Genomic DNA, 19,673 nt, shown 5'->3' with positions numbered 1-19,673 from the left:
GAACATGAATGGTTTCCCGGCAAGATGACTGAGTAGTCAGGCTAAGTGTGAGTGCCCCCCCCCACTCCCCCCACCGGAGAGATGATTTTTTTGGCAAGAACTTGATTTTGATAGTTCAGGGAAAGCTTAGAAATCATCATCATGGATTAGATATTCATTTTATTTGTTATTATTTTGAATTACATATTAAAAGAGGAGACGCTCCCATGTCTTTTCAGTGCCTTTGCTTCTCAAGTTTTGAGGGGTCTCCGGGCCCATCCCTGAGGAACAAGGAAGGAAGGGGGTCTGCGGGGCTGACTAGGCACTTTTTTCTCTTATTCAGTGCTCCCTTGGCCCCTCTTCACATTGTCTGTTTTCCTTTTCTTGGTTTCCTTTCCGTCATGTTCAGGTGGCACCCATCTCATGTACCTAGAGCCTCGAACAAATGTTGCCTGGTGTGGGGTGGTAGTTTTCCGTGATTTGCTTTGGGACCATTGGAGGGATTCCTACATTTCATGATTTCATAATCAGTCTTCGAAGGTTGTGGAGAGAGGACGGAGGCGAGAATCCTGTTCCTCCTGTTTTCCTCTGCCTTAGGGTCTTTGTTTTGTTTTTAATAACAGATTGGGTTCCTCATTCCTGCCCTATAGGCTTTCCACCTCAGAGTACTTGGGCATCAGCCATTTCCTAGATTTCGCTTCTCTCTCCCCACATAGTAGAGCGCATTTATTTTTACTTTTAACTTGCCATTAATTTCTTATTTAGGCCAGTGAGTGTTTGGGTTGGGTGGGTGGTTTTTCAGTTACATTGGTTTTCTGGTCTTTTTCTAGCCGGTATGCAGAATCTTTCCCAGCCCCATCTCCCCTTCTCCTTGTTTTCTGTTGTGGTTACTTCAGTGCTAACCCGTTCAACTTGTACACTGACCCTGTGTACACGGTTCATTTTCTTTCTCATGATTGTATTTATACTTTTGATGGATATATTTAAATGAACAGCTGTGCATTTGTTGAGTCATACCACAATTATCTGATTCTGCTTTAGCTGCTCGACTGGCAAAAGCATATTTCAAGCTAAGTTGTGCGAGAATTCCATTAATCACATGCTAGTCCAGGGAGGGGAGAGGAGAAAGACCGACCACTAAGAAAAGTCTTTTGAAAGATTGTTAATTCGTTATTCCATTATTTTAGAGTAGATTGAGTTAGTTGCTCTTTGAGGTGTCACCTGAAGAAACTGTTTATACAATTAATTTTAAAAAACTGTACTACAGATATTTCAAATTATAGAAATGATTAGATGTAAATAACTATAAAGGTTTAATGATATCAGCCTTGTACGCAAAATTCCCTGGGGTCATTGATGTGTAGATAAAGTTAATATCTGGTGCTGGTCTATTTTAAATAAAGGGGTTTTTTAAAAGTGTTCCTCTCTGTGAAGACCAGTATTCTTGATTGACATTTCTTGAATTCATTGGCGAAGTATTTTGTTTTAACCCTCCTGGACAGATAACATATGATACAGAAGATGTTACAACTTTCTTTTTGTTCAAATATATTAATTACTAATTGTAACTCTGATTGAGTCTTTGACTTCCACCAGCCAGATCTGTTTTTCTCTTGACACTTCCTTGGGGTTCTTTCTGAAGGTTATTAATAGGCATGGAAGCATGGCTTTTCAAATAGCATCAATAACTGTTAAAAGACTGGGGTGGGAGGAGAAGATAATATGTCAATTTCTGACTTGTAGAAGATGTATTTTCAAGCTACAGAAGCTGTCTCAGAGGTCACTGGGGATGGCTCTGGGCAGATCAGCTGGTGTCTGCAACTAGAGATCCATGCAGTCCTTTCCAAATGGGATATCGTCCACCAGGGAGTTGTCTGGTATACCCAGAGTCTGCCAGCCGTCTTTTGGTTTGGCTGCTTCTCTTGGATGACACCCTTGAAAACTGAAATCTAAGTTACAAATGATATCTTTTAATTTATCTCAAATACCTGGTTGCTACTATATTAAATTGATGATGAGGAGCACTCCCCTCCCCGCCGTCATTTCCTTGCCAGCCTGTATACAATTCCTTAAACCTTACCTCCCTCTTCCCACCTAAACCCAAGTGTAGCATAGACTAAGAAGTTAAAGTTAATGTGTTTTAATTTATATGGAGTGCCTGGTATGTGCCAGGCATGGTGATGTAGCCATGAGCTAGGTAGAATTTTTGCTCTCATGCTACTTATATTTTGATGTGTGGGGAAGGAGGAGTGGGAGAGGGGGAAACATAATAAAAATCAATGAACTAATAAATCAGCAACAGATTTCACAGTGTTAAGTGCTATCAAGAAGATATGGCAGGGTAATATAATGTAGGGGTGGGGGTGGGAAGGTCTGAGGCAGGAATGGGCTTGAGCGTGTAGGTAGCGTGGATGAGAAGGAAGGCTTTGGTCAAGCTAGTGTATAAAGTTTTTTTTTTTTTTTAAATACCTCCACAGAAATATGCTCTGGTGTCTCCCATTTAAAAAAAAAAAAGAGGAGAGAGAGATACCTCCCTGATGCTGACATTTTTTATTTCACCCCCCTCCCCGCCTCACCCGCCTTTAAATTATTATAGGTTAACCGTATTAGTCTTAGAATTGGGACAGTTGTGTCAGATGGTAGGTGCCTGAAACACCATTTGTCTGGTAATTGGAGGGGTAGAAAGGTCTGCACTATTAGGTGAAAGGGGAAACTTCAGGCATAGTTAGAAATGAGAAGACGGGGCCGAGGCAGCACCTGACTGAAGACTTAGGGAGGAAGTGGGATTTTAGGTGGACTCCATAGTTACGGAATAAATTCCACGAGTTACGGGGGTGGGGAATAACAGGGTCCTTCCTACCACTAGGTAAAAAAAAAAAATAAATAAAAATGAATTTATGAGTGAATTTTATGAAAAAATATTTGTGAACCAGAGGGAGAGGCATGAGCCCTGAGCTGCCTAGGAGAATATACCAAAACAGCTGGGAGATGATGGCGTCCTATGAGTTGAGACAAAGCAGGAGAGCCACAGCTATTTGATACAGAGGGAATGAAGTGGAAAATGAGGGACAGTTTCCATCTAGTCAAGCGTGTCGAAATAAAACCTCGTCTTTCGATACCGGTAAGGCATGCAGTGGGTGATCACAACATCAGAATCTCAGAAGATTTGCTCAGTCATCATCTGTAGATCAGGTAGGGGTGCGGCAAAGTCAGTTTTGTCCTGTATACAACAATTAAAATAAATGTACTGGGGATTCTCTTTGGTTCCTACATGCGAGCCTAATTTAAACCTTTCACTTGTTTTCATTCAATTAAGCCTCATCTCCCCCCCACCCCCACCCCTTGCAGATTATATTGTTCTTTTCCCCTCCTTTCCGAGCCTTATCTTGGGTCCATCTGTCACAGCTGGAATGTTTGTAGTGTAACTCTTTCAGTCAAAACCCTTTCTTTCCCGAAATAATCTGTAATTATTTCCTCTAACTACAGGATGAACTGATCCAGGGGCTGGGTTTCAGTTCTATAGGACTTGTCCAAGAAGCTATTTGTATTCATCTATCGCAGAAGATCAAATTACATGCTAATATTCTGAAAGTAACACCCCACCAGAAACCTTCCAGCGGCAGTGAAGTCTATATAAAACCAAGCCCTGGCAACTTACACATTGCCAGTTCAGACACAGCGTGGTGTTTAAAAATATTTCACAGGTCATTTGTGAACTGGAGAAAAGACCCTGACTTATATGGTATGATGGCTTTGGTTTAGCCTTTTTTTTTTTTTTCAGCTGTAACTGACAGCTCATGTCTCTTTTCACCCCTTCCACGGGCCCAGGTAGTTTGGTGCAAGCTGCCCTTGGGTTATCTCTGCCTGTTGAGCATAGAAGAGACAGAACTGTTGGTACATTATGGACGATTTTTGTCCTGCTTGGAGGTGGTTGTCTTAAGTATATCTTCCCTCAAAGTTTTATGTCTAGAATTTGTCTTACTAGATCTAACTTTGTCCCAGATGTGCCTGACTGACACTAATTTCTGTTTTTATTTCGAGATGCGAGCTACAAGACCAGAGAGTGGGATGGGGGGGGGATGGGAAGTAGAAACCACTTGATGAATAATATCAGAGTGGCTTGGTTTTCCTTTCACATCAAGATCTTTTTTTCAGGGATCGGGGAGATAATCTGAGGTTGCAGAGCATATGAAATTAATTTTGAGGTTAGAGAGATGGGATGAGGGCATGATTGAAAGGTGGCCAAATAACCATGAGTAAAAGATTATTTTCTAAGAGGAAAATCAAGATGGTTAAGGCACAGAATGCGTCGAAGCTTGGATAAAATGTTAAGGGTGACAAAAGCAGGTTGCTAAACTGTGGCTGGCTGGTTCAACGAAGGTTGTGAGTGGTGGTTGAGTAAGACCTGAACTCAGGTCAGATGGTCTTGAGCTTCACCTTGTGTCCTTGAGCAGTAAGTTACTTCTACCCACCCATTTTCTTATGTGTAAAATGGGATTAATGCGAGTATTATTTTAGAGTGTTTTGGGGAGAGATTGAATGAGATACCGCATATGATCTCTAAGCACAGTGTCTGGCTTGTTAGTATGTGCCGCTACTGTTGGATGATAATGATGTAATGTTGACAGATAACTAAGAGAAAACGGAATTACTCTTAATCCTTTTCCTTGCTTTGCCTTTACCTTTTGTATTAAAGAGAATATATTTGTTTTCCTTATGGAAGGAATAGCATAGACCATATAGAGATATAAAGAAGAAAACTGTGGAAAAGTAGTGACAACCCAAGTCATTTAAAATTGGGAGGGGCAGCTGTACAGTCTGGTCTTTTTTTTTTTTTTTAAGATTTATTTATTTATTTTAGAGAGTGTGCATGAGCAGGGGGAGGGGCAGAGGGAGAGAGAGAGAGAGAGAATCCTCAAACAGACTCCCCACTGAGCATGAAGCCCGTTGCAGGGCTCGATCTTAGGGCCCCGAGATCATGACCTGAGATGAAATCAAGAGCTGGATGCCCAACCGACTGAGCCACCCAGGTGCTTCCAACCTGGTCTTTTAAGATTCTTTCTAACTTGGAGATTATTAGAAGTTGAATTGAGGAGAGAAAATCCCTACTGAATAAGTACTCAGTAAATTATGTGTTGAACAAATGGACAAACCAAATGAGTTTAGGCTGTCTAGACAATGAACATTTTGTAGACTTTTCTGATGGTGAAGAATCTTAATTTATCTTACAACTTTTCCTTTATCCCCAACATTATAGATAACAAGTTGTCATCTGTTCTTAAGTCTAGGTTTTAGAAATATCCTTTATTCTAATAGTGGATTATTGACTAAATTGTTTAATATGAGTTCCAAAAATTGAATATAGAAGTGTATTATACTCTTGATTATTCTGTGACCAATATCAAAATGTTTTCTGATTTTTTTGGGGGGGGGTAATGTATTGCAATATATCTATGGTTTTTATCCAGCTATAAAATTGTGATGAGCAAAAGAAGTGCCAAACTTGGTCTCAAGCCCACACATGTTAGAAGCTGAGCTAAACAGTAGCTCTTTAACTGGAAATCAGTCTAGTCTATAAGTGGAGTTTAAAAAATACCATGGGATTTGGAAAGCAGTTCTCTTCTGCCCTGGTGATATACCTTTTTGTAGTAGACTATCATGGGACTGTTCTATCTCCCAAGAGAGTAGTCCTGAGACATTGTAAGAGATGGTGCTGATTTAAAGAGGGTGCCTTAGTTAAGATGGGAAGTCCCTAACCCTTTTTCTGAATAGCTATTTTCTTTGTGTCTGAAGGAAAGACAGATCAATTACTAGAGATGGAAGGCCTTATTCAAGAACAGAAAGGAGATGGTATAACTAGAGGCAAGAATTTATACTCTGAATCCTTTAAGTAATAGATGTAATCCCCAGTAACCTATGATTTTTCAGTTAGGCATTTTGACCTTAGGACATTGCATAAGGATTTTGGTTCAACCTAAAGTAGATAAACAGTTGAGAACCTTTTTATCATAGGTTTATGTCTCATTTAAGAAGTATTTAGTTGTGTACATAAAGTATTATTCCTGCATTAAAAAAAATCTAATGCCTTCTTCCTTGACCATTAGACTTGCTGACTTCTTTGATGTTAGAGAAATTGAGATTTCTATACCTGTAGAACAGTAACATTTTTGTCATGTATCAGGTAAATGTGCATCCTAAACTATCAGGTGCCATCTGGTTATCTGGTATGGCATGGTAGAAGGAATGATCAATCAAAGGGTAAGGCAGTGGTTTTCAAAATGTCCAGAATCCCGTGGACTCTCCATGACTTTCTCAGCAGTTCCACGAGGTCCTTATATATATCTGTGTGAGGCTGTATTTTCTTTTTTTTTTTTTTAAAGATTTTATTTATTTATTTGAGATAGAGAATGAGAGAGAGAGAGCATGAGAGGGGGGAGGGTCAGAGGGAGAAGCAGACTCCCTGCTGAGCAGGGAGCCCGATGCGGGACTCGATCCCGGGACTCCAGGATCATGACCTGAGCTGAAGGCAGTCGCTTAACCAACTGAGCCACCCAGGTGCCCGAGGCTGTATTTTCTATACGTACTTTAACCAGTGCAATATGGCGTGACAGACTTAGTGCAGAATCATGCATGAGAATCCAGTGGCTTTCTACTAAGCTAAACATATAGAGATTTACAAAAATGGGAAATAATGCCACTTTTCTTACTACCTTTTTTGGAGAAAATATTTTTTTTTTAATTTATAAAACATGGGGTAGTGTGTTTATTGTTGTTTTAAAACAAACGCAATATTAAAAAAGTTCTCCAGTTTTAATTTCTAGTAGAGGAAATATTGATAGATATGGCTCACAATGACAAGCTGCTTAGAGTCCTCAGTACTTTTTAAGACTATACAGTTATCCTGAGACCAAAAAGTGTGAAAACCACTGGAGTAAGGCATCCCTGAACTATTGATTTTTTTGCTACTCCCTTTTCCCACTACCAGTCCCTCTTTTTTTGCCAACTTATATCTGAAACTTCTTAGCCAAAAATACTTGAGAGCAGGATAGTTGAAAATTTACCTTTAAAAACAGTATTTTCTTTTTAGCGTATTTTAAAATTGGGAATAGATCCTTAGGGCTTCAAATTGGGACTTTAGCATGCTGATTTTTTTAAAATTAAAATATGACCAAGAGGGGCGCCTGAGTGGCTCAGTTGTTAAGCGTCTGCCTTAGCTTGGTTCGTGATCCCAGGGTCCTAGGATCTAGCCCCATGTCGGGCTCCCTGCTCAGCAGGGAGTCTGCTTCTCCCTCTCCCACTCTCGCTGTCTGTCAAATAAATAAATAAAATCTTAGAAAAAAAATATGACCAGGAGTTTTATTCCAGAACATTCTCCTTTCTACATTCTTTTTCCCCTTTCCTTCTGGAGGTACCATTTTTAATAGCTGAATTAACTGGTCTGCTTCTCCCTTTCCCTCTGCCCCTCCCCCCACTTGTGCTCTCTTATTCTCTCTCTCTCAAATAAATAAATAAAATCTTAAAAAAAAAGAAAAACCAAAAATGATAAAGATACAACAAACACAGTCCTTACTATCATGGACCTTAGAAGATCTGTGGTGGTAATCAAATAATCATCCAAATGATTATATAATTAAAAATCAAATTAAGTGTCAGTTATAAAGAAACATGGTTAAATAAGACCGCTAACAAAGTAACTTGAGATTTTCTGGAGGGTAGAAGAGCTTCCCAGGAAGGTTATATCTATATAGGAAGCAAAAAGATGAGTAGAAGGTACCAGAAAAAGGATGATAGTGTGTGAGTGAACATGCATGTTTGTGTGTGTTGGGGTACGTAGCACCCTGTGCTGGAGGGTAGCATTTAAGGAAAAAGGCACAGCTTCTCAGCTTCCACAGAAGTCCTGTGGCTAGGGGAAGCATGGTGTCCCGCGGATTGATGACTAGTCAAAGGTTTAATTTGTAAAAATTATTTCTTGTAATAAAGAATTTGTATAACCAAACTCATCATATTCCCAAAATTTTGCAGGAATTACTTAAATGGAAACGTTCTTTGTTGTAGTCCTTTGACTTAGAAGAAAAATTGAGCTTTTGCTAATGTAGTTTCAGGGCAGTATCAACCTTAAATTTATATCAGGTAACTATGTTCTCTCATTTGTATAGTTTGATATACTACAAACTTACATGATTTCTTGCTGTCTTGGTTGTATGTATCCTTTGTTAAATTTGAGGTTTGTGTAAGAATGCATTGCTTTGCCATAGATGAGGGATAAGTTGTAGGTATTTATTTTTTTGTTTAAGGATTTTATTTGTTTTATTTGACAGAGAGAGACACAGCGAGAGAGGGAACACAAGCAGGGGGAGTGGGAGAGGGAGAAGCAGGCTTCCTGCTGAGCAGGGAGCCGACACAGCTCGATCCCAGGACTCCCGGGATCATAACCTGAGCCGAAGGCAGATGCTCAGTGACTGAGCCGCCAGGCACCCCTGGTTTTTTGTTGTTGTTGTTGGTCCCCTCTTGGGCTGTGTGATAATGCTCCACTTTTAATTTCTTTTAAAGGAGAAGTAAGGTTCAAACACAGTAATTTGTCTTGAATTATTCAGTCACTTAATCTTTAACATCATGTTACAACAGTTTATTCATGCCTCTCAGTTTTTAAATTTAGTGCCAATTTTGCATTTCATAGGCTAAGATAAAATTCGAACTTAAAATTCTCCGAGAATGCTTAGTCTTATAGCTGAGAATTTTTCATGTCCCTATTGAGTTCTCTGTAAGAGGGTAGTCACCTTAGAGTGGCCACTAGTAGGAAGTAAATCTGATTAACTCCTTAAGATGATTTGTTTAGATCTGTGTAAAGGGTATATGTTTAAATTTAGCAAGAAATAAGGCGACATATGTGAGGGGGATTTGTAAGAAAGGCCTTGAATGGCAGTTTGAAGATAGTATGCTTAATTTAATTTGTCATCCTACAGTTAAAATTTTTTGTTTTACTTTTATCTCTTATTTTTCCTCCACAGTTGTACAATGGTAGATGGAGTGATGATTCTTCCTGTGCTGATGATGATTGCTTTCCCTTCCCCTAGTATGGAAGGTAAGTGGCTCACTGGGTATTGTTTGGCTCTCTGTAAACCAGTTTATTCTTAATACTATCATACTTAATACTCCTCCGTTCTCCCCCTTTGACAAGACTTTATTTTTTTAAAGTTATGTTTTCGGTTCACAGCAAAATTGAGAGGAAGGTATAGAGAGTTTTCATACCCCTAGCCCCCACACATGCAGAACCTCCTCCATTGCCAACATCCCCCACCAAAGTGGTACATTTGTTATGATTGATGGACCTACACTGACACATCATTATCACCCAAGTCCATAGTTTGCATCTCTTGGTGTTATGCATTCTGTCGGTTTGGACAGATGTATAATGACATGTATCCAACATTATAGTATCATACAGAGTATCTCATTGTCCTAAACATCCTCTGTGCTCCACCTGTTTATCCCTTCCCTCCATCCTCCTTGAAACTAGCAACCACTGATCTTTTTGCTGCCTCCATAGTTTTGTGTTTCCTAGAAAGATATAGTTGGAATCATGCATTATGTAGTCTTTTTGGATTGGCTTCTTTCATTTATTAATAGGCACTCAAGGTTTCTCCGTGTCTTTTCATGGGTCGATGGCTCATTTCTTTTAGCAAAAAAAATAGAAATATTTTAAATCTTTTTAATATTTTTAAAAATATTTTTAATTATGGATGTACCATAATTTATCTATTGACCTGAAGGGACATACCGGATGCTTCCAGGTTTTGGCAATTATGAATAAAGTTGCTGTAAACATCCATGCGCAGGTTGTGTGTGGACATGTTTTCAGCTCCTTTGGGTAAACAGTAAGGCTTGTGATTACTGGGTTTTATGGTAGAGTATGTTTAGTTTTTTAAGAAACCTCCATTGTCTTCCAAAGTGGCTGTACCATTTGCATTTCCACCAACAATGAATTAGAGTTCCTGTTGCTCCACATCCTCACCAGCATGTGCTGTTGTCAGTGTTCTGGGTGTTGGCCACTCTCATAGGTGTGTAGTGGTGTCTCCTTGTTGTTTTATTTTGCATTTTCCTGATGACATCTGATGCGGAACATCTTTTCATATGCTTATTTGCCATCTGTATATCTTCTTTGGTGAAGTGTGTCTGTTAAGATCTTTGGCCGATTTTTTAATCAGGTTGTTGCATTTGCTTATTTTTAAGTTTTAAGAGTTCTTTGTATATTTTGAAGAACAGTCCTTTATCACATGAGTCTTTTGCACATACTTTCTCCCGTTCTGTGACTTGCCTTTTCATTCTCTTTTGTTGTCTTTCACAGAGCAGAAGTTTTTAATTTTAATGAAGTCCAGCTTATTAATTATTTCTTTCATGAATTGTGCCTCTAAAAAGTTATTGCTGTCCCCAAGGTCATCTGGGTTTTCTCCTATGCTATCTAATATTATATGACATAATATTATGTAATGGGCTTTACATTAAATTTCTAGTGGACAGTGATGTTGTAACCAATTTAGGTATCCACAGTCTAGATTCTGCTCTACGCTGTATTGTTAAAAACATTTCAATAATGCTGCAGGTTTTTCATGCCAAGAAGATATAAAATAAGGATCCTATGCTAGGTAAGTTTAAAAGAATTGGAGGTGTTTAAACCAGAGGAGGGGTTGAGTCCTAAGTTGTAGGAATTAATAAGAATTTAATCGTTGGAAAAAATTGATGGGTTAATATTTCTCACCTGGGGGCTATTTTCCTCCCCAAGGAATACTTGACAATATCTGGAGACATAACAGGCAAGTTTCCAGGATTTTTTCTCCGCTGTGTAATTGCTAAACACTATGATAACTAGAAAAAAAAAACTACAGAATGTGGTGGAATAAAGTCCCTCCAAATTTCCTTCCCTTCCCTAGGTATAGTATCAGTTCTCTATGGTATGAAGCAGTTCCTTTTGGTTTCATTTGATATCATGGGTGGAACTGTGGTTGTGAGCATGACTGAAAAGAAAGAGAGTGGAAGACCAATTGAGGTGGAAATATGGTATGATTAGAGATGGAGAAGTCGAGAAAGAATGGAGAAGAGAGAAGGGGAAAAGGGCATTTATGAATCAGTATTAGCAACTGTGCCATTGGTTGTTTTTTCCTGCTTTTAGCTCTTAAGCTGCCCAAAGAATCCAGCAAATGACCCTCTAATGTCACAGCGAAGATAGGTAATGAAACAAGTCCGTCTGGCTGAAGTGGAAATGGATTGCCACTAAAGTTTTGCTATTTAATATACCACCACCACTAGGATGTTTACAAGGAAGGAAAAGGACACATCATCCTTTAGTTGGAATAGCTTTTTTTTTTCTCTTCAACCAGAATATCCAGTGAGTGCTACAGCCTAGAGTGCTCTAATCATAATAACAGTTGCCTTAGTCCTGTCTTCCCTCCATGACTCAACTCCTTGTTAACTGTCAACAGCATATTCTATGAAAAGACTCTTTGTTTTTGTATATTTACTAGGAATTAAAAAAACACACTGAGAACCCCTAATTGTAATGCACTCTAATATATTCAACATTAGTCATAAAGCAAATGTTAAGTACAAAATACTTCACCAAAAGAGGTAAATAATAGGGTAGTTAACTAAAATCTTTATACTAGCCCCATACATTGTCTAGTGCAGACCTTTAGACCCAAGTTTAAAAGGAAAAGACCCATGTTTGATGTTTGCAGAATAGCTGTGGCACCTTATTGATTGTGCTTCAGTGAAGCTAGATGGCATTACTGGGGCATAAATAAGAAAGCTATAGAGATTTAGTTCTAATATATTTTGTTGGGTAGTGTACTCTTTTTAGCTCACTGGGGAAAAAAGAAGAAAAAACAAGCAAAACTTCTTCCCCTTTGTCTCCCACATTATTCCCAAGTGTCTTCTTAAATATTGATTAGAAATAGTGTTAACACTTCAAATAATAGGTCCCAAACATTGATTTTGATAGGGTTTGGTTAGTATGAGTGTGCTTTAGAACATCTCTCAAGTTGTATGGAATCCTAAATACTCCAGGGGAAAAAAGACCAAATAAGTTTGGAAAATATTGCCTACTGTAAGTACCTCTGATGATTATAGGTAATATTTATTGAGTGGCTAATATGTGCCAAATGTTGAGCTGTTTTTTATGTTATTTCCCATAATCCTCATGATTACGCTCATGAGATAGGTTTTTGGGGGATGTGCCTTTGAATTGTTTAAAACTCTTGCTTAAGGCTACACAGCCAACAAAAGGTGTAATGTACTTTAAGGAATGGTGTTCAAGAGTTTCAGTCATTATCAGTCTTCTTCAGAATTTGACTTTTTTTTTTTTTTTGGTCCCTTAAATTAGCTACATCCACATTCACATTGTATCTGGTGCATGCTAGAATCCAGCTCAGTCCAGTGTGTTTGAGAGCTGAGATGAGAGCTTGTAATAGCAAATGATCAGGCTCCTTCACCTGGGTTTGTGTTTTTTTATTTCTCATCTCTCATACCAATATTCATTTCTCATGTTCATTATACGTACAACTCTAGCTGCAGGAAGAGTTTTATTTGCTCTTACCGAGAAGAGCACTTGAGTCCTAATTATCCATATATCCTTCCTTTCCCTTCCCATTAATAAAACTAATCATGCTCTAATACTACGATTATGCCACTGGGGAAAAGTCCATTTTTGTTCCAGAACCTCCATGTTTGGCTTTCCCTTTATCCCAGAGAGCATTTGCAGGTGACATCCATGACACAAATACTTAAAATGGAATATTGCTTCAGAAATATTTCTAAGCTAAGATGACCCACATTTTATCAAATTTGCGAGCCATAGTTTTGATTTTATTATAGCAACAAGGGCTGGACTTTTGCAGAGTTTTGTTGTGAGAGGTTTTGGCCTGTCCTAGAGAAGATTGCAAAGTTCTAAATTATTTTGTGGGCTGACTTGATTTTACTGTTTCCGAAGCCATTGCCACTCAGACTTTCCAGCCCAATTACCCAATGAAGGGGATAACGTCAATAGACTTTTTGTTAGGGTCCACAAAGGTGCCCCTCTTTGCCACTGTGGGAGAAGAATAGAATAAGCCTTTCTTTGAATTTCTCATTATTGAAGATTCAGGAAGTTCTTGAAGGGGTGAATGAATGTACAAGAAATGTCTGTATTAAGTTGGTTGCTCTCGTTTCTCATTACTATAATTTATCCCTTTTGTTCAGAATAAAATCTTTTTCACGGATACATCATCAAATGAGAGACTTTGGGGAGAGAGATGAGATATAGTGAGCTATTTGCCACTCACTCCTAGGACCTAAACTGTAAATATCTGATGGAGCGACATACTTTTAAGATACTGCTTCTTTGTTGTTAGATTTTCTTATCTAACAGAATCATGGTGTATTAGTTGATGAAAGGTGAACTATGACAAAGCTGCCTTTGAGCTTTTGCTTCTTGGGAAATGTTTGTTTCGGCTGTGGGTAGTTAAACTAAAGCCACATCCAATATTCAGTGTATTTATATGAGAGGAGAGTAGTAGCAGTAGGGTGTGGAGAAGACTCTAAAAATTCAATCTAAGTCAAATATTGAACAGATGTGAAAACAAATCCAAGATCCAAGCTCGTTAAATGATTTCCTTGTGGTCAACAGTGAGAGGGCAGTGCTGTAGCTTCTGGGCTTCTCTTTTATGAAGACAGGTCTCAAGAATGAGAAGATGAATGCCATTGCCTCTTTATGGAAAAGCTAGTGAAGCAGGAGATTTGTAGGTGTGTCACATATGTGACTTTTGCTCTCAGAAAGAAACACTAAGGAAAACAAGACACAATAAAGAATTACTTTGTAACTCCCTGAACACTATTACCCGGCGTCCTCGGAACTTCCTTCTGCAGCCCAGCATGACCTCAGGCCAGCTTCCACAGATAATGATTATATGGCGCAGTCATAATTACTCAGAACTCATGTCAATTCTAGGATCCTGTAAGACACAGGGTGGAGTGACTTCCAAACTTTTCACTGTGACTCACAGTAAGAAACATTTTACAGTTGGACCCAGTGCATCTACATTTAGAAACATTTTAGAGTAGGACCCACACACATCTGAAACAAAAAAAAACTCATGAAGAAAACAGCAGTTACTCTTACTATGTTTAATGTACCCCCATCTCTTTCTCTCTCTCTTTTCTTTTGTTCCCTTCTATTTGGCTCTATTTTATTTAAAAAGAAAGAAAGAGATCTTGTCTTGAACCACTACATCGATCTCCCTACCCAGGAATGGGTCGTGACCCATGGTTTAAAAAAGGTGACTCCAGTCTGCTCCCGGGAGCTCACTGCCCGGAAATCCCTGCTGCCCCCAGGTCAAAACTCTGACAACTGCCCTGTGTATTCTGCAGCAGAGCTGGCCCCGAGCCTTGTATTTTTTCACAAGTTCGTGAAGCCTGACCATCCTCTCTCGCTCTGAGCCAGTGGTTTGACAGGAATAGGGAAGTTTACATTTGTGCCTCCTCAGCCTTGGTCATAACACTGGAACAGCTGCTGCCTGATTCTAATCAGCTGAATCTGAGCTCTGCAGACTGGGGCGGGGAGGTGGGGGGGGTTACTAGATCCACGGTAATGCGGCATCTAATTCTTTGTTATGGGTTAGAGCAGAGCACAGACTTTCTGAGGATAGGACACTGGGGGGATGTGGGAAGGAGAGGAGGAATAGGGGGAAGAATTAAATCTGTCTTGGGAAGGCAGTGGTGAAAATCACCTGAAACAGAACAAAACAAAATCCCCACCTCTGCCTGGAACCGAATGGTGATTTGGAATGGGAGTAGCCTTTTTTGTTTGTTTGTTTTGTTTATTTTGCTGCATTTATTTCCTCTTCTAAATGCCGGTACCTGCCCCAAGCCAGTTTGGATGTATCCATTCAGGAAAGTTGTAAAGAATAGAGTGGAAAAAAAAAAAAAAAAAAGATGCCCACAGTCCGGCTGGGAATCAGACTCCTCTGCTGTGTATATCATACTGCCCATTGCCATGCTGAGTCACATAGTCACGGCTTCTCTTTAACACCATGTCCTAGTTCATAGGCTTCACGGTGTCAGTTTTGCAAAGCATTGGGGTGAATTTTTGGTAGGTAAATGTCCCTTCGGAGTGTCTTCTGAAGGGAACCTCTGGGCCGTGCATTGGAATCAGGCCTTTCTCAGCAGAGAGACAAAAGCAAACACTGTCATGAGCCATCTTCACCCGCTTTCCTGTGTGTCCGTGTGCATGTGTTACCTCACCTGTCGGGCTGTTCCCACAGCGGCACGTGGAGACAGCGATAGGGTGGCTGTGAGGAGTTTGTGGGGAAAACGTGCAAAGTGAGGCCCAGAGTGGAGGAGGAGGCCCAAACTTGGCGGTGTTCATTGTATCCCCAGTGTCTACGACAGCGCCTGGCATGTAGTTGGTGCTCAATGAGTATTTGACAAATGAATGAATAAATAATGTTGGCTACAATTATAGTTATTATAATATAAAAAAGATACTTACATAAGAGGGACTGATCTGGGCTGAGGAGATAAGAGCACATCTTTCATCTTTCAAAGAATTTATTCTGACTTTGGGAAAAGAGAGTCCGTTACACCACAATCTTACAATCTTTGATAGGTTCGCGCAAGTACGCCGGTAGGCACGGCTGATGTCACCGTAACTAGAAGTGGTCCCTGCTGCCAAGGAGTCACAGTCTGGTTGCAGAAGGCAAAGGTTATAGCCCAGCACTGGGGATATGAACAGGAAGGGCCTCCATATCACACTGGGCTGGGATTGGAGACAGCAGTCCAGGGAGCCGGGGTTTGGCAGGATCGACAGGCACTAGGGCAGCAAAGGAAGGACTGAGAAGGGCTTCTTGCCCAGGGAGGGGGCTCACCCAGAGAAGTTGTGGGGGCGGGGGACAGACGACACCACCTGGGCAGTCCCAACATGGCCAGGGCAGTCTTGAGAAGGGATCTGGGTTGGGATAGAGGTCCTACTGGCCTGGCAGGACCTGGGGTCCTGAGCCAGTTGTCTCCTATCCAGAGGGCAGTGAGAGCTATTGAAAGGTTACGGAGGGGCAGTTTGTTTTCAAAGAGTTGTACGCTGGAAGCAGATCACAGGGTATGGCGACGTGAGAGGTAAACGGATGAGGAAAACCAGTCCTACGGTGTTGGTGTTGTGGGGGGCAGGCCCGCATGCTGTATTTTGGGAGGTATCCCAACTATAGCAACTTCATGGTGGCGAGCAAAACAAAAAAAGAACCTTTGTTCAAAGAGGAGAGCTTTGTTATTATTACTCACATATAACAGCCACTGGAGGGGCACATGATAAGCTAATAATAAAGCCACTGCTACTTTTATTAGGAAAACAGAAGCCTGAGCTGCTGACTTTTCTAGCAACTTTTGCAGGACATTTAAGTCCCTCTCGCCGGCCCTTTGTTCCTGTGTTGCCATGGAGTGTCAGTAACCCGGCTCAGAATAACCCGGGCAGTGACATGCGAGGTGCAGCTTGCTTGCTGGCCTGGTGGCTGGCCAGGTTATACTGTTTTCATTGCTCCCGTCTTGGGAGGAGCACTGAGCAGCTGGTTGCCCTGGCAGCTATGAAAGGTGGATGTCTCTTGGCTGCCTGGAGTTGGAAATGCAACCCAGACTTGCCTGCCTACTGAGCATGTGCGGCTCCTGATGCAGCTGATAGCAACTGAAAATAGCCCACGGAGCACCTGTCCCTTGTACACCAGCCCCTGGCCGACTGCCATTTAGGACAGTGGGGACTCAACTTGGTGGATAGGTGAGGGGCTGCTTCATTTTAACGGTTCTTAGGAAGATCTTGGGAACCTTTGGCCCTGGCTTAAAGGGACAGTAAGAAAGTAGCAGCCATTAGTGGGTGCTCACAGTGGCTGCATACATAGAGCATGTGCCGAAGACGCCATACAGTTCCCTTTGCTTGGCCAGACTGTGGTCCAGTAGACCGAGGGTCTACGTTTTCTCCTGGAGAAAAACCTTTCCTGAAAAACTCCTGGAAGGTAGCCACCCATGGTTTACATTGCCTCAGTTTTAGGATGGGGAGGCATTGGCTTAAACTATTTTGTTTGACTTTCTACCTGTTCTTTAATCCCCGTGATTGTCAGTAGATCACCTCTACAAGGTGTCTCATTGCTAGATTCTTCTTTCTCAGCAGTCCAAATGAGGGCATAGAATAGAATCACAGCAGGGTATGGGGCTGTCTGTTCCCCTTTGGGACTCCTTCCATTGCCTTCTGGGCTTTCATCTCTTCAGCGGGCTTGCCATTGTTGGGCACGGTTGGCATGTCAGTGTGGATGGAAGCGGGCTCTGGAAGGAAATGCTTCTGAAATGACTGGTGGTATTAAAGCTACTATTTAAAAGTGGCCCTTCGTAGATACTTGGGTTATCTTTAGGCTGTCAGTGCCCTGCAGCTACAGGAGCCAGTGGGAATCTGTGGAAACTCTGGCCTGGTGCTTTCGCCTTAGTTTCTGTTTAGATATTCTTGCTCCCCAGCCAGTGGCCTCGTGACACATCTCAGATTTAGCTGCCTTTCTTCTGCCAAGGTCCAAGATGATTGTGGAAGCTGGAAATGGTGTGCTGTGACATAGAGATTGGTGGGGGTGGAGGGTGGGGGAGGGAACGAGTGTTTGCAAAGCCAGTTCTGGTTCACAGCAATCTCAAAAAAATGCTTTTTGGTTTCTACTTTTGAGTGTAGGCACCCGGAGCGTTTCTGTGAGCTCAGGGGTGAAAAAGAATAAGCTCAAAATGACCCAGACTCACCTATGTCATGGTGACTCTAGGACCCTTTAGTCTATGACTAATAAACCAGTCTTCTTAAGTTGAATTTGGGAATTAGTGAATTCTTGTGGACCATATTAATTAGACTGATAGTGGAAAGAATACATACAAAGCAAAGATCAAGTTAAAGGCCGGCATACAGATGCACAAGGCATGTATTCATGGGATTGGAGGCATGGGATGCTTCTGGTAATTAACCTTGCATGGTGTTCTGGGCCTGGTAGGGCCTTAGGATGTGAGTTGGGAAATTAGGGGATAGGGAAGTAGCAGTATCAGAGGTTTGATCGGTGCCCTTGTTTTTCACTCTTGGATATCTTAATCTCTTGGGCTTCATCCAGGTTGGGAGCAAATAGTCTAGCAAGCACCTTATTCCTTCTGTGCTTTTTTTCTGGGGTGGGGTAGAGTAGGGAGCTAGAGAGGAGGAATTTAACTAATTCTGGACATTTTTACCTTTGGCTTTGGGTGCTGCAATGCCTAGAGGCGGACATCCTAAGACTGTTGTCCAACAAATTGTAGCCCTGCCCATCTTCTGAAAGATTTATCTCTGTGGTTTGAAAGCTTCCAGAAAGGGTGTGAGGGTGTGGTGGTGATTTGCTGCTGGTAAGTAGAGCAAAGATTGGCGACCCTGAAGGCCCGATTACTGGTAGGGCACAGAAGGGCAGGTAGAGGGGGGGAGCCTTGCGCTGAAGCCGCCCTGTAGTTCCTTCTCCACTGTCCTATCCCATGTGGAGCCCTTGGTTAAGGTTTCCTAACACCAGAATTTTCCATACAGAGCCTGGCTAGGAAACCCTCACTGGAGCAAGGCATGCACTCCCTCGTTAGCCGGTGGATCGCTGAGAGACAACCCACATGAGTCAGGCACACCTCTTCCCACACTTACGAACAGAGCTTCCAGCCTCAACATTGGATAGATGGGACTACATCGCTGGTTCTCTTCAAAGCTCAAACAGGAATGGCTTCCCTGAAATGTTTATTATAATTCACCGGGTCTTTTTCTCTTCACCCTCGGGCTGTGGTACTCTCTCTTACTCTTCCTGTAAGTGGAGCTTCGCTCAGACCTGGGCATTGTCAATATATGGGGTGGGGATATTTCCTGGTCTTTAAAGGAATTCCTTAGTAGGTAATTTCCATTAGGCCTTGTAGCCATTTATTCCTCTGAAGCAGAGAGTCACGAAGTTTGAAGACACAATGAAGAAATGGGTCATTATTTTCCCCCTGTTAAAGAGTTGCTTCATAGACATGGTGCAAGTGTTAAAGCCATGTCTTTGCTACATTCTGGGAACCATAAAAAGCACGGAAAAGACAGACCAATATTGTCTTAGGTCAGTACCCCACAATGTTCTTTAACTTGTTAGTCACTTAAACACAGGCCAGGTTTTTGGCTTTGAAATCGAAGGTGCGGCTGCTGCATTAGGGCTTAATTTACAGGGATTATTTCAGAGACAAGGAGTCAGCCCAGACACAAAATAAACAGATGGCACTTTTTTCACCCCCCCTCTCAGCTTCAGCAGTTCAAATGCAGGATGACTTGGGAATCCTTATCACCTTCAGCAAAGCAAGAAGGGGAAAATGATGTAATTCACTCTTCCTCACTCCCTGCTGAAAACGCCATTACTTTCACCTAGAGGAGGAAAATGGCAGCAAATACCAGGGGGCATCTTTCTCACTGCCAAGCAGGCAAGTCCTGCATGACTCCCCTCATGTGGTAGAAGTCAGGGCACTTATGACGTGTCAATCGTTCTGGTCACCTTCGCATTGTAGTAGCCCAAAGTCCTCACATCAGCCATCCAAGGAAGGACCATCCAGAAAAGCCCTGCTGTTCTATTAATGTATTAAGTAATTCCTTGTTTTAGGGACGCTTGTATTTTACCTCTTTCTTCTAACAGACAAACAGG

At 41.3% G+C, this 19,673-nt stretch overlaps 1 protein-coding gene across 5 annotated transcripts in view; it reads left to right on the top strand.

The window, feature by feature from the left end:
* Positions 1-19,673, top strand: part of ACVR1 (activin A receptor type 1) — a 126,689-nt gene that overhangs the window by 59,511 nt on the left and 47,505 nt on the right. For all 5 annotated transcript variants that reach the window (XM_054506208.2, XM_064586568.1, XM_064586567.1 and 2 more), the window contains one exon: positions 8,988-9,061. In XM_054506208.2, the coding sequence (XP_054362183.1) occupies positions 8,995-9,061 (67 nt within the window). In that variant the 5' untranslated portion in view covers positions 8,988-8,994. The remainder of the gene's footprint in view (positions 1-8,987; positions 9,062-19,673) is intronic.

Source organism: Mirounga angustirostris, unplaced genomic scaffold (genome assembly GCF_029215605.1).
Source record: "Mirounga angustirostris isolate CCGP_5_RB_7025 unplaced genomic scaffold, mMirAng1.0.hap1 SCAF_3, whole genome shotgun sequence".
NCBI classification, from domain to species: domain Eukaryota; kingdom Metazoa; phylum Chordata; class Mammalia; order Carnivora; family Phocidae; genus Mirounga; species Mirounga angustirostris.
The sequence above is the reverse complement of the archived record's forward strand: the minus strand, read 5'-3'. Positions and strand labels throughout refer to the sequence as shown.